Source organism: Caretta caretta, chromosome 15 (assembly GCF_965140235.1).
Source record: "Caretta caretta isolate rCarCar2 chromosome 15, rCarCar1.hap1, whole genome shotgun sequence".
In the NCBI taxonomy this organism is placed as follows: domain Eukaryota; kingdom Metazoa; phylum Chordata; order Testudines; family Cheloniidae; genus Caretta; species Caretta caretta.
This window is the reverse complement of record NC_134220.1, coordinates 13413036-13427642: the sequence shown is the minus strand read 5'-3', so window position 1 is coordinate 13427642 and position 14607 is coordinate 13413036. Positions and strand designations below refer to the sequence as shown.

The 14607-nt window shown below is 39.7% G+C and overlaps 1 protein-coding gene across 8 annotated transcripts in view; it reads left to right on the top strand.

Annotated features, from left to right (window-relative positions):
* The window catches only part of CABIN1 (calcineurin binding protein 1), a 204077-nt gene that overhangs the window by 47344 nt on the left and 142126 nt on the right, over window positions 1-14607 (top strand). For 5 of the 8 annotated variants that reach the window (XM_075120259.1, XM_075120258.1, XM_048822125.2 and 2 more), the window contains 5 exons: window positions 142-287; window positions 3316-3577; window positions 8132-8410; window positions 9222-9373; window positions 10022-10200. In XM_075120259.1, the coding sequence (XP_074976360.1) occupies window positions 142-287; window positions 3316-3577; window positions 8132-8410; window positions 9222-9373; window positions 10022-10200 (1018 nt within the window). The remainder of the gene's footprint in view (window positions 1-141; window positions 288-3315; window positions 3578-8131; window positions 8411-9221; window positions 9374-10021; window positions 10201-14607) is intronic. The other 3 variants (XM_075120262.1, XM_075120260.1, XM_075120261.1) reach the window with 3 other exon arrangements.

Genomic DNA, 14607 nt, shown 5'->3' with positions numbered 1-14607 from the left:
TGGCCTTTCCAAAGCTTATAGTTTTACAAGGAAGAGGTACAATGTAGATGAATATGGATAGATTTAGGGATGTGGGGAAGTAGTATATACAGAGCTATTTTAAAATATGTTCCTGAGTCATCTAAGGTTTTCTGTGTTCAGGTACCATCTCTCCCAGAGGGTGCAGACTACTCTCCTCCAGTGGTGACTGAGCTGTATTACCTCCTGGCAGACTACCACTTCAAGAATAAAGAGCAATCTAAGGCCATTAAATTCTACATGCATGACATCTGTATTTGTCCAAACAGGTCAGTGTTGTTCATTCCCTTCAGTTTATCAGTGCTGAAATGAGGGACAAATCAGGGGTTTTGTTCTGTTTGGAAAGAAAGAAAACTTTCTGGTGTTTATTATTAGAAGTAAGTTTATCTTAAGGAGCATTTTGGGGAAAAAACCCTATTATTAATTATCAATTATTTGACATTTTCTTTTTGGTTTCTGAAATGACCAGAATTCAGAGAGAGTGGAAGAAATTGAATTATAATTAGGAAGAGCAAGAGGTATGATAACTGACTTGACTTTCTTTTGCTCATTGGTTTCCCTGGGGCAGTGAGAAATGGAAACTATATGTCAGTGGTTAACTGCATAAGACAAACACATACCTCTCTCGATGGATTAGCTGCTTGGGCTGGGTTTTTTAAGTTTTAGATTTGCTGGCAGAGAGGTGCTCTAAAATGGGTCAAAATGGACAGAGCTGTATTGTTCTGATGACCACTAGTTAAACTCAAAAATATTTCTCTTGTCTGCCTTTTCAGTCTTCACCATCTCAAAGGGATTCTTTCTAAGGTGAATAAGCTTCACAGTCCCTCATTTTAAAAATTGTATTTTCTATTTTAAAATTCCTCCAAAAAATGAGCTGTAATAATCTTAAAATACCAATCGATAAACCTAGGACATGCAAATTAGGCTTTTTCCTACCAGCTTCCTTCTAATGCGATGGCAAAGGGATTGAAGTTGACTAAAACTTATTCTGAAGAGCAAAAATATTGTTAAATTAAGTCATATAACAAAGCAACAGGGAGATTGTAGGCACAGAACAAAGTTATATGTGTAAATCTGCAGTCAGAACAAACCTAGCATCAATGGTTGGTCATGGTTGAGTCTTCCAGTTTAGGAACTGGGATTTTTCAAGTGTTGAAATCTTGATTTGATGGCTTATGATAAAACGGCAGGAACATTTAATACAAAATGATGATTTTTTTTGGAGGGGGAGGAGTAAAGCCTGTCAGCATTTGAGAGTGTCACTTTAAAATTCTGCTTCACAGGCTGCATTAATTTGTTACAATTAATTATCCAGCAAGGAATATCTTATATAGCAACATTGTATTTTCACCCCAGTTACTTAGCACATTATCTTTTCAAAATATCTAATTTTTAAAACCCCATGGAATGTGGGTCTTCAGATCACCTTTCAATCTGGCATGGAGTGAAGTTTTAGTCAATGTTGGTAAGCAGAAACTTAAAAGTATTATAAATATGATTAACCATCTGGTGCTAGAATCACATTAAAAAGTGGTTTCAGAGGAACAGCCGTGTTGGTCTGTATTCGCAAAAAGAAAAGGAGTACTTGTGGCACCTTAGAGACTAACCAATTTATTTGAGCATGAGCTTTCGTGAGCTACAGCTCACTTCATCAGATGTTTACCGTGGAAACTGCAGCAGACTTTATATACACACAGTGTATATAAAGTGGAAGCTCTATACCATTAAAAATGTAAAAAACCACCATTAAAAAGTGGAAGCTCTATACCATTGCTAAAATGTTTTAGCAATTTGGGTTCATCCAATGTGGAGAATACCCTTGAATTTACTGTCACTTATAAGTAAGGATATGATTTAGTCACGGAGGTCATGGATTTCCTGACTTTAATGGACCTCTGTGACTTCTTCAGCTTCAGCCCCCTCCACAGGGGCTGCAGGCCAGGGCTGGAGCTGTCCTCCCCACAGCAGACAGGGCTGTCAGTCCCACTCTTGGCAGTCGGGGCTGGAGCTTTTCCCCCCACAGCAGCAGGGGCAATCAATCCCCTCCTGCTGGTGATTTTTAGTAAAAGTCATGGACAGGTTGCAGACTTTTATTAATATTTGTTTATTGTCTGTGACCTGTCAGTGACTTTTACTGAAATAACTGTGACAAAATCTTAACCTTACTTATAAGCATAGTGCTGAATCTTGAGGTAATTCATCGCAAGGTAGCTTTTACCCTACCATAGCATGGCATGCACTCACTGCCGCAGCGCCTCCTGCTGGTTACCTCGGGAATTAGCTCTTCCAGCTCCGGAGCGCCTCCTGCTGGCTGGTGTCTCCCTACTGGTACCTGCTTCCTTTCAATCTCCACCACTGTACTTCAGGCCCCGCATCCCCACCCCAGCCCTCGGTGCCCCTTCTCTGGGGTACTGCACCACAGCCCTGCCCCCAGACCCAGGGGTCATCCCCTTCCTGGGGAACCTCAGTCCCCTAAGCCCACCTCACCTCAGTGACCTACTGCCAGTCTTCATCTACCCCTTCCCTCAAGGGCAAACTGCAGTCTGAAATGGCCGTTCATCATCGGCAAGGGGGTTGGACCTGCTGCTGCTTCCTTCCCTGGCTCTTCCCCACAGCCCTAGTACCTCCTCCGGCCCTGAAAGCAAGGCCTCTGCCTGCGGGTTTGCCAGACTGGTGCTTCCCTACCTCCTCCTGCCCTTCCCCAGAACTGCACTGTCCAAGGTACCCTTTTCTCTATCCAGGAGCCAGGTCCATCTCTCTCTCCAAGGCTGGAGAGAGACTGGCTACCCTTTCTGGTCTGCCTTCTTTTATACTGGCTTGGCAAGCCCTGATTGGCTGCCTCCCAGCCTTTTCTGATTGGCTCCCAGCCCCCTCCAAGGGCTGGGTTTTAACCGTTTCTGAGCTGAAGCGTGGTGACTGCCCCACTACACATACATCAACATTTTCCTGGAGGGAGATTTTTTGGTTCCTACTAAGTCATGTTTCCATCAAAAAAGTATAATGATAGTAAAGACCGAGTGCCATCCAGTCCTGCCATCCAAAATGTTGTTGTGAATACCGGGCTGTCTGTTAGACAAGATTTGATAATGTTTAGAGGCTAGGATGAAAGGTGATGTGTACAGTGTCTCTCAGAATGTCACCACCGTGGGAGGATGTGCAGCGGGATTATTGTTTTGGAGAAGCCTGTGATGTAAGAAGGAAACATCTGGAGAAATAGTAAAAGGAATAATCACACTCGTGATTCAAAATGCTTTGCAGCGAGTAGTTTATTTGCCGCGTTTGTTCTTTCGTGCATAGGTTTGATTCTTGGGCTGGCATGGCGCTGGCTAGAGCAAGTCGAATTCAGGACAAATTGAACTCCAATGAACTGAAGAGCGATGGCCCCATTTGGAAGCACTCTACTCCCGTCCTCAACTGCTTTAAACGAGCCCTGGAGATCGACAGCTCCAATCTCTCTCTCTGGATAGAATATGGCACCATTTCCTATGCCCTGCACTCTTTTGCATCCCGACAGCTGAAGCAGTGGAAGTTAGAACTTCCCCCTGAAGTTGTGCAGCAGGTGGGGGTCTAAGTTAGAGCTGTGTGAACTTTTTGAAATGCATATTTAAATCTTATAATGTTTCTGATTAAAGCATTCAGTACTATTGGTGTGGAATTGCTACACTGCATGGTGACTTAGCAGCATTGCTAGTCACAGCTTCCACCCAGCTCTAGTAAAAATAAACATGTAACTTGCCAGCGTGAGCACTTTTTGAAATTTTGTTAGTTTCTTCTCAAAATTAGTCTGTCTGAGATTTGAGCCTACTTAGACTCTTCCTCCAAAGATCACTCAAAAATGGCAGAACCAGCAGGAAAAAAGCCAAATACTTATGAATTTGTAATGAACTGCAAGTATCTACAATACATTTACTTTCCCTGTTACTAAACTTCATACAAATGACTTCAGAATAAGATGAAACACCTCTTTTTAAATAGGCAAAAGACCAGAAAATTGGGCAGCTCACATTTGTGCCCACACATCATCATTTCTCTTGTGTCATAATGAGGGTTCTCTTTTTGTTACATTTGGGTTATTTACTTAAGCTCATGATCAAAACTGTTCAATGACAAACATCTCAATAGCATTTTCAAGGAAGTAATTTACGTGATAATTGACCCCTGACCAACAGCCATGCATAAATTATCTTGACTGTGAAATTTTCTGCTGATCCAAGGCAGAAAAGCAACTTTAATCTTTATAAACTTGGGTCACTAGATATAGACAGTGTTGTATCCCCCTCTTTCTGACTGATGCATTTATCTTCCATCCTGACTCTCAAGTATCAGATTACAGTGAAGGAATGGAAATTTGAAGGAAAAAAAAAGAAGGTGAATTGTCTCTGGTCTGTGAGCTGTTAAATACTCAAGAAAATCTAAAGTTCCCCAGTATATGAATGGAAGAGAAGGTGCAATGAGAACACCTTCTCCTCTTGCCTTCTCGAAGGCTCTCGTCCATCCTGCAAAGGTTCTGAGAAAATGTGCTCTGAATCCTATTCCTCAGCATGAAGTTAAACCGTAATTACTTTTCCAGCAAAGGTAACTAAAGAATATGCCAGACAAAATATGGAAGAGGAGACTCAAAGAAACAGTACTGGTGTGAACCACTGTGTGAAATTAAAATGAACTTTCTTACATGAGCTGAGTGGAAAAAAGGTCTTAAAATATCCTGTTGCAGACAAGTAGATAAATCACAATCTCTGGAAACAGAGAGAGACTTTTTTTAGATAACTTTAAGCATCAGGAATCATGTAGGGATATATGGCTTAGTTGATCTTTCTAACTGAAAGTTAGATGGCTTCTCAGTGAATAAGATGAGCACCTTGAAGTGAATCAGTATAAAGAGTACTTGTCTCGCTCAGGAGCATAGTATGTCACTGGAGAGATTTGGAAATCATAGAATTACTTGCTGTGTTCAGACTGCAATAAGAGGCATGCAACGCGAGCCAATCAGAGTTTGTTTTGAATCTCTCCCCCATGCTTTTCCATGTAGTTTGTTCAGAGGCATATCTTCTCCTAAATCTTACTGGGGTTTTACTTGCGGAATGAGATATGAATTAATCAATTTAAGAAATGAAGCACTGTCTTAAAGACCATTGTTCCACCCAGTATCGCTACAGATGAAGACCAAATGGCCATTACTTGAGTTTCTGAAGAGATCCATTAAAGTAATACTGTGAAATGGAAGGTGTTTGTGTCCTGAAAGCAGGAAAGAGTTAGGACTGCCTGATAACTTAACTGCACTGAAAGTTAATTGGTTATTTTGTAATCTTTTATATTGTCAGAATTTTAAAAATACCATTTTGTGATCACACAGTGCTAGATGTGTGAAAACCAAACTCTCAGTTAACTCAAGGTAGTGAATCATTTTCTTCAACACTTCTTGAGCTAGGCACAAAAGGAGCTGAAAATCTCATTTGGAAAACATGGGTCTTGGGAGGATCCCATGTTCAGAGAAAACGTATCTCAAGAGGCATAGTCATTCTTCTTGTCTTTTATTCAAAAGTCTCTAAGAGGCTCTAATCCTGAGTTAGGTGAACTGCAAAGAAAAATAAAAACTTGAGCTGAATTTCTGTGTTGAATGCCCCCATTAAGGAAGTTCTGAGGGATGTTCAACACAGAGTGGTGTTCGGCCCTCTTGGTAGATCTTGGTTCATGGAAGCTATCCCAGATGTCTCAATACAATTCATGGTATTTGTGATGTCACAGAATGATGCATTTTGGCATGTCTTCAGTGAATCAAGAGGTTATAAAAAGGTTCCACTAAGGTGGGGAAAGAACGTCTAAAAGGTTAATTATAACGTTGAATGTCTCCCACAACTTGGTTAGTGCGGAGCTTAACAAATAAATCTGGACTTAAATTTTTGCTTTGCAATTTGCCTTTGTATATAAAATGTTTTCTAGAGCAAATTTGCCCCAAGGGTTGGAATTCAGATTTTTGTCTTGCAGTAAAACAATCAGAAGTGAACAAGGGTGTTCCCATGAAGCAAAATGAACATTATATGAGCTGTTGATAATTTGGATTATAAACAAAGTGGTGGCTGTCAGCAGCCATACTCCATAGCAACAGATGATCTACTGAAATAGCATCTCTAAACAAACATGTTTGTGGAAAATGCGCTGAGTTGATTTGAATTCATGAAGGCTAACTTCAGTGAATCTCTGTGCCTCCCAGAAAAACAAAATAAACATACAGTCAAATTTACTCATCCAGGTTTTTGCTGCTCTTTAGTGGATGCTATGAAAAGTATCTTAGCGTGTTCAGGATCTCAACTTCTCAATTCCTATTTATTCATGAAATATTAAAACTAATGGTGAAAGGTCAGACACCTAACCAAGGAGATTACACCAAATCAATTTTTTGGATCCTGTTTTTAGATTTCTTGCCTCTTCTAACGATAATTTGGGAAGGTGGTCATTGTAGAAAGGGAAAGAAATCCAGGGCTCTTTCCTAGCAAAATTGTGCCTGATTGGCATGAGTTCTCGGATACAACAGTGCCAGAATTAGTTATTTATTTATTTGCGATTTTGTAGTTAGACAGATTCATCTTTTTAGTTGGCCACATACAAATTGTGATGTAGTTATTGAGAGGTGAGAACCATAGGACATGGTGATGTTGATATTAGAGTAATTTTAAGAGTATAAACATTTGCTAGCACCTCTACTCCCATCTCTTCCAAAGCTCTCGAGGTGTTAGCATCCCAAATGTTAATGGGAGGAGATTAAATTACATTTTCACCTTTCTCAGTTTTGAATGTTCCCAGGTTTGAATATTTACCACCTTCCCATTCTGTATTTATATATGTAGTACCACCATAGAAGTGTGCAGAGCTTTACACACATAAGAAAAGAAGGCTCTTGACTATGTTACTGCTCTTAGTTACATTGTAACCATACAAGGTTTACTGTGGACTGCCATGTAACAGTGTGTTATTACATCTCTAAAGATTACTTGGTAATGAAATCTAAGAACTCCAGAATTAATTACCTTGAAGCCTCAAGTCATTACAGTCCATGCCATTCTTCACAATAAAAACATGCTCGTTACTGTCTTGTAAACCTATCACAGTAAGGTACTTATTAAGGAATTGAATGGACAATACTTTAGTTACCATTTGTAACAGAGTTATAATGTGGGTACAGACCAGCCAACTTAAGTTTCCATGCACCAAATCAGAATTTTTTTTTAAACGATTTCACTCTTCTTTTTAAAATGAATGTGTTATAAAGGTATAAACCTTTGAAAAGGCTAAGCTTTCAGTGTAACAAAAGGTGAGTTAGAACAGCATGATTCTCCCTTTTAGGGATATATCGGTTTAAAAACAAACACAAAACCACTGTTGTTGTATACCAAACCATAATCAAAGGGATTCTTCTTAAATTAATTATGTAAAAGGGGGCAGATGTGTTTCAAGAATATTTTCTGTTCAAGTTCATAATTAATATTTAACATTATATTTAAACTCTGTAAAATAAAGCAACACGTTTCCAGACAGTACTTAAGACGCTGTCATTACTTTATATTCTTAAATATTTTTTAGTTCATCCTCGGGGAAGGCTAACCTTAATTTATGCTGTTTCATTTTGTAAAAATCAATACTGCTGCCTTGCTTATGAGGCTCAAAATCAGATTCTTACCAACTATTATAAAATGTATTTTTTTGTGAATTCTAATGGCCTGTGTTCTAGTAGACTATTAGTTGCAGAGTTAGGTAAATATCCTTAATTCTTATTTTTAAATATATGTGTTGAGAGAATTGCTTACAATGATGGAAAAGAAACAGAATCACTGTCTGTTAATTTCTCCACAAGTGTTTTACATTTATACATTTTTTTTCTTACCACTTTATTTGAGTCATTAATGTAAGAAGGCCTTTAACCGAATGAAACACAGATTCATATGCACCACATTTTATGAGTTTTCAGAAGCCATTTGGGTAGTTGGATACATTTTATATGCTCTGCCATTAAATCCAAAGGATTTTTAAATAACCTATTGCTTTTGTGAACTTTCATATGCAGCAGAATAAATTTCAACATTGTTCATCCCAGCTAAGGGTGAACTCATGTTTTCAGCATCTTGTCCCATTGCAGATGGAAGAGCGTCGAGACAGCATGTTGGAGACAGCCAAACTCTGCTTTACTTCGGCATCTCGCTGTGAGGGAGATGGAGATGAAGAAGAGTGGCTTATTCACTACATGCTGGGAAAGATTGCAGAGAAGCAAAAGCAGTCTCCAGCTGTCTATCTGCTTCATTACAAACAGGCAGGTCACTACCTCCATGAAGAAGCTGCCAGGTATCCAAAGAAGATTCACTACCATAACCCACCAGAACTGGCCATGGAGGCATTAGAGGTAAAATGGAAAAACACACACAAAAGCTTGGTGCCAGGTCTACTAACTAAACTGAATCAGAATTTAACAGCTGTTACCATGTTTTCAGTGTGTTGAAAATGTTGCCACACATGCATAGTTTAACCAGTAGACACCATTTTCTGGTTTTAAACCTCTGTGTTTTAAAATTTTGTTTTTTCTCCCATTAGTTGAAATAACGATAATCATTATTATTAGAGTAGTGGCAATAGATGTGCATTGTACTTTCGAGATGGAAATATATTCAAGGCAAAAACCAGGAATCAAATGGAATTCCTAAATGCTTGCATTATAAAGCCAGTTTATAGGTATGGTACTGGTATCAGATAATGCTATTATTTATCACTTATTTAATAAGAGTCAAATTCGCTTTACCCACATAAAACTCATCAGTCAGACTTTGAGGTTGAAATATAGGTGGTTGGGGTGAAATCCATCCCCTCGCCCAGAGGCAGGGCATGAGCCCATGGGCTGATGTAGTAGTCACAGACCCTCTGCATCCATGGTGCAGCTTGTTAAGGACACTGGCTGTAGTATGTATCCAATGACCTCCTCCCATGTCTGTCCTCATTGCTTCATTCCATTGCCTGGAGGGAGCACATTTTTGTTCTGAAAACCTGTGCCGTTTACTTGACTGGGATGGACAGGAAATGTCCTGATGGGGTACATGTGACAGCAAATAACTTGCTCTGCAAATCTCAGAAATTTTTGTAGAGCAGGGCCTACTTCTTGGAACTAGTTTCAGAATTCTGAGCTCTCTTCTGATTTAATGGACTGTGTTTTGTTTTCCTAGGTTTACTTCCGGCTTCATGCCTCTATTCTGAAACTTGTGGGGAAGCCAGACTCTGGGGTGGATGCGGAGATATTACTTACTTTCATGAAGGAGGCTTCTGAGGGACCATTTGCCAGGGGTGAAGAGAAGAACACTCCAAAAGTTACAGAAAAGTGAGTGCTAACTTCCAGAAAATACTCTGAAAACATGCTTTTTCCACAACAAGTAGGCTTTTAATGTAAAGATTATTATTTGTGTAGACATCTACATAGATTCAAAACAGGTGTGCCACAAACTATTACAGTAACAATGAATGTGCTGTAAACCAACAGAAGCCCCAAATTGTTAAGACTTTAACTCACTCTTATGACATCTAGTGTTCCACATCATAGAACTTACATTATTGATTTTTCTGAGATCTCTGCAATATATAGGCACAATGTAAGGAGGAAGGTTAACAAGAGACGGGGACAAGCTCATCTTTGGATACACTGGTGAAACCATTATTTTTGATTAATTAGCAGATGCTTTACTTAAAAGTCCAGCTTAATTTATTGACAGGAGCCCTCTAGCTTTGGTTTGTTAATGGCTATAAAGTAAGATGTCTTGACACAAACCATTGATGGGGATCCAGTTTGCCCTTTTTCATTTCTTTCCTGTGTCTTATGGTGAAAATCCATCTTGTTGATGTTGCTCATAGATTTGATTATATACAGAAGATAATGATGCAAGAGGAGCAGTCTGTTTCCATTTAATTTACATAGACACTGACTATGCTAATACTCTTCCTTTTCATTTTTGTCTTCTTCCCATCTACCCAGGGAAAAGACTTGCATGATTGATGAAGACTCTCACTCTTCTGCTGGAACAGTACCAGGCCCTGGGACTTCCCTCCCCTCATCCTCTGGTCCAGGTCTGACATCCCCACCTTACACAGCCACTCCAGTTGACCACGATTACGTCAAATGTAAAAAACCCCGTCAGCAGGCAACGCCGGATGGTACAGTCCCTGTTCTCAATACTGCCAGCACAGGGAGGTGCTTTAATCATGGGGGGCTTGACCTGGGAAGATCAATCTGCTCATTTCAAGGAGGGTGATGGGTCTGTGGTAACACGGGCAATATTGCTGCTCATTAACTTCATAAATTCACAGTGGTCAGAGCTTTAAATAAAACATTCAAGGTCGTCACCTCCCACCCAAACTAAATGGGAATGGGAGTGGGATGGAGTATGTGGCTATTAAATGGTCCTTCAGTAATGTGGCATATCTCTAGAGCCAATCATGTACTACTTGAGCTTATGAGGAAAGACTTGGGTTTAATTGATACCTGAGGTTGTACCATTTCAGTGCTTCCTTGACTTGGTGAGAATCTGAGCAGTTCAGTTAACTTTTTGTGATGTTCCATCCAAAAAAATCTCACCAGAGTTTATCCCATTTGGAATGAGGCAGGTGGCGACTGTCTGAATATATTGCTTATCAGCACAAGGTGATTTGCATGGTGGTCTAATAGACTTCATCTTTTAATTTTTTCTTTATTATTTACAACAACTGGCTAGCAGCACATTTCTGTGGATCATAAAATAACAGCTGATTGGTTTAGAAAGAAAAGTAGTAGGGCAGTGTAGTGGTGTCGTTGCAATACAAATTAATAGAAATCTACTATTTAGGAAACCTGACACTATCTTTTGGCAGGCAGTTTTGTTTCAACATCACCACACTGGTGACCAGCTTAGCTATCTGTCCCTCTAGATTTGTGGCTACCAACATTCATGAATAAAGTACATATTCTGCAGAGTGCTTCTGCAGGTGAATGTTGATGGATTACAGCATCCTCCTTGAGGAACTGCTCTTCCTGATCTGAACTTATTTCTTTTGGGTGGGCTGCTTCCATGCCTGTCAACATTTCAAAAATATTTAAACCATAAAAATGTGACCCAATTTTGAAACCAGTAGCTAAATGTCCAGTACCCGACAAGGTGTATTTGTTTGCTTTTCTTCCCTACTAATAAATAACTTCTCGATTAAAACCAGCAGAGGGTTTTTGCATTTCCTTCACTAACCTGAATATTTAAAAGTTTGTTTTATCCAAACCTTCATTTCAGTATGCAGTAATTCGTTCACGGTTTTAACAGAGAGTCAGACAGAGTGTGTGTGTGTGTGTGTGTAATATGTATGTACATACACACGCACATTAGTGTGAATGAGTTGTATATAGGCAGGCACTTATACTGCTTTAGCTGCTCTGTGTCCTTTCTCTACCAGTCGTGTGTGTGTGTGTGTGTGTATATAAGTAAAATATAAATGAGAGAGAGAATAGGGATAAAGATTTAGGGCCTGATCCAAAGCCTATTAAAATCAATGGGAGTCTTTGCATTGACTTCAGTGGGCTTTGGATCAGATCAGACTCATACAGGATGTGCCTGGAAAGCAAGAAGTTTCTTTATGTAGCTAGTATGCTTTGGAAATCATTGGACAGTCACCTCTATTTGTTGGCAGGTACATTATTTACTTCTCTGTTGTCAGCCACATTCATTAGCAGATAGTTTTTGCCCTGTTAGTCAAAGATTCTTCTCGAATAATTCTGCTGTTACTTGGATGTGGGGCCAGTCATGACCTGCTTTTTTCCCCCCACTCGTTGTGGAGACTGACATTGCAAACGAAAAATGTAAAAAAAATTAAAAAGTATCCTAAAATAATATGCACGGTGTGATCCAATTCTCTGCCAGACTTCATATGCGCAGGCCCTACAGCTTGCTGAAATGTTTTGTGGAGACAGATGAGTTGTTGCAGTTCATGTCATGGGTGCATTCGCTCACAAGAAGGTGTAATGGGTGATGGCACACTAATCTCCTGCTGGGAGGAAGGTGGGCTACTTAGCAAAACCAAAAGGTGCAAGCTAAGGAGCTGCTACATCCATCAGGGTTGAAGCAGCAATTATAGGAGCTGCAAGCCTGGCATAGCATAGCTGTTGTCACAGCTATAGAGATTGTCAATTTGTAGAAGAAGTCAAGTTAGGGTGCCCTCTTGGAAGGTAGAGTGTGACTATTACAGGTAGAATTGCAAAGCACTGCACCAATCATAATGCCTTATAAATTGCTGGCAAAGCCAAACTACAGCAGCAGCACACTGAAGAGCCCCAGGAAATTAAAATGTTTGCCTAGGGCTGCTGTTGCAGATGGAGGAGTGCTAACAGGTTGGGAAGCTCAGAAGTGACTCACCTTTGTGTGTGTGTGTGTTACTAATATTGCATTGCTTTGCATTAATTTGCATAATACTTTTGTTAAAATATGTACTTTTTAAAGTAAAGTGCTACTGACATCTTTAACGCAACCTAATTGCCGCAGAAGTGTGGTGTCTGCATTTCCATTATACTGTTCCTAAAAATAGTCAATTGCTTTCTTTTTTTTTTTAACTTACTACTTTGGGGAAACTTTTTGCTATTCTGACACCAGTTGAAATGGCCCACACTGGCATTGTTTGTGAATGAAATAGTTTGGCCCAAATTCAGTTCAGTTATCTACCCTAATTGTCTTAGTATTTTTATGTACTTTTTACCATGGCACCTGATAAAGGACAATAATATAAGTGACTACAATAGATCCCCCACACAAAAATCCCCTCTGCCTGAATTGCCAAAAGCAAACTTAGTAAATAACTCAGCAATGGTCCATAGTCAAACAAATGCTTTACCCAAGATATCTTGTACTGTACCCTGAGGTCAGCAAACTGGCTGACTTCTAGAGAGAGTGAGTTCATCCACAGACAGGAGCCCTTCACTGAAAATCACTGGACTCCAATCCTCAAGTGTGCACCTCTACACAGCTAAAATGTAAAGGGCAAGCATTTATTTTCAGGTGATGTAGCTGTAATGTCCATATAGTACTATGTAGTGTAGTTGTATCCATTTTGGTCCCAATATATTGGCGAGATAAGGTGCGTGAAATCATATATTTTAGTGGACCAACTTCTGTTGGTGAGAGAGACAAGCTTGCACCTTATCTCTCTCATATTGTACTATAACTGTCCAGCATATTTCTATATCTGTGAAAAGATGGACACGAAATTTGGAAATGACTGCTATAGTGTAGACCGTTTTGAATCCCTTTTGCATTGGTTTAGAATATCATGCTTTAGACAAACTGGAAAATATAGAGCAATAAAAGCTTGTAGAGTAGTACAGTACTTTACTGTACAGTACAGTACATACATTTCTAGCCCTGTCTCCCTATGGCAGCTGCTGACCTGCATCTTTCCTTCAGGAGGCAAGAAATATAGCTGAGCTGCAGCTAGTGTTTGCTGGCAGTTGTGCATGCACAAAACAGGTGGCTGCTTCTCTCAGTGCTCTTTCTTACTCATTCACCAGGCAACATCTCCTTTTCCCCTTTGTTGTGTTAGCCCAGTCTCTCCTTTTCCCTCCCCTTCACATCGCTGGTTTTGTAACCCAACAGAGTAAAAATCTGAATTTAACAGTGGATGAACCAAATGTAGACCTCTGTTGTTTACTATTTTAAAATAGCAGTCTGGGATTAAATAGGACATTTGCCTCACCTAGGATATCACTATGATTAACTTACCCAGCTAGAGGGCCAACTTTCTACTGAATGCACAGTGATTAAGCCATGGATATGTGCAGCTCTTCACAGAGAGACAGGGAGAAAATACAGACTCTCAACAGTTACAGTCTCAATGTATTCAGCTAATCCCTGTTTTAAATATTGAAGTTAATTCAGAAAGAGAAAAAATAAAAGGTGTATCTAAATAAAAACAGTTATCCAAATAAGAAATCTAGTTCCCAGAGAGAGAACTGAAAAGTTTGTCCTTTTGCTGTGGCATCTGTCTTTTGAATATGTTGATGTTCAGCTATGTATGTATCTATCAATGAAGTGTTGTGAGACAGTGCAGAAAATGCATGGAATGCCCATTGCTACTGTAATGCTGAAACATTATATTATTGTTGTCTTTACCCTTGTCATTTACTGCCTTCTGTTCAATTATATGTGATTATCCTTTTTTATGTTTATCTTTGCTTGACTGCTTTTGCAACCAATATTGCCCGTGCTGCCCCTAACCTTTATACAGTTCTGTTCCCTAGACATTTTCTTCCTGCTTTTACCTGTCACGGCTTGCTTCAATAATTGGCAAAAACTGCATGTTAAGCTCACTGGGAAAGGCTACTTGCTTTGTGCTGTGGGAGGAGTCCCACTTCATAATCCGCTGGTCCTGTGATTCTGCAAATGATGTAGAGGTGTGCAGTTTCTGTGAGAGTGGGATTCTCAAGATATTGATGAGTCAAAGGTGATCCATGAGGATATTGTGCATCAACTTGTCACTGGTGCAAGAATTTAGTGAGACTCAGAGAGAGCGGACATTTAGATGGATAACCAGAATATCCAGAGTTATAACAGT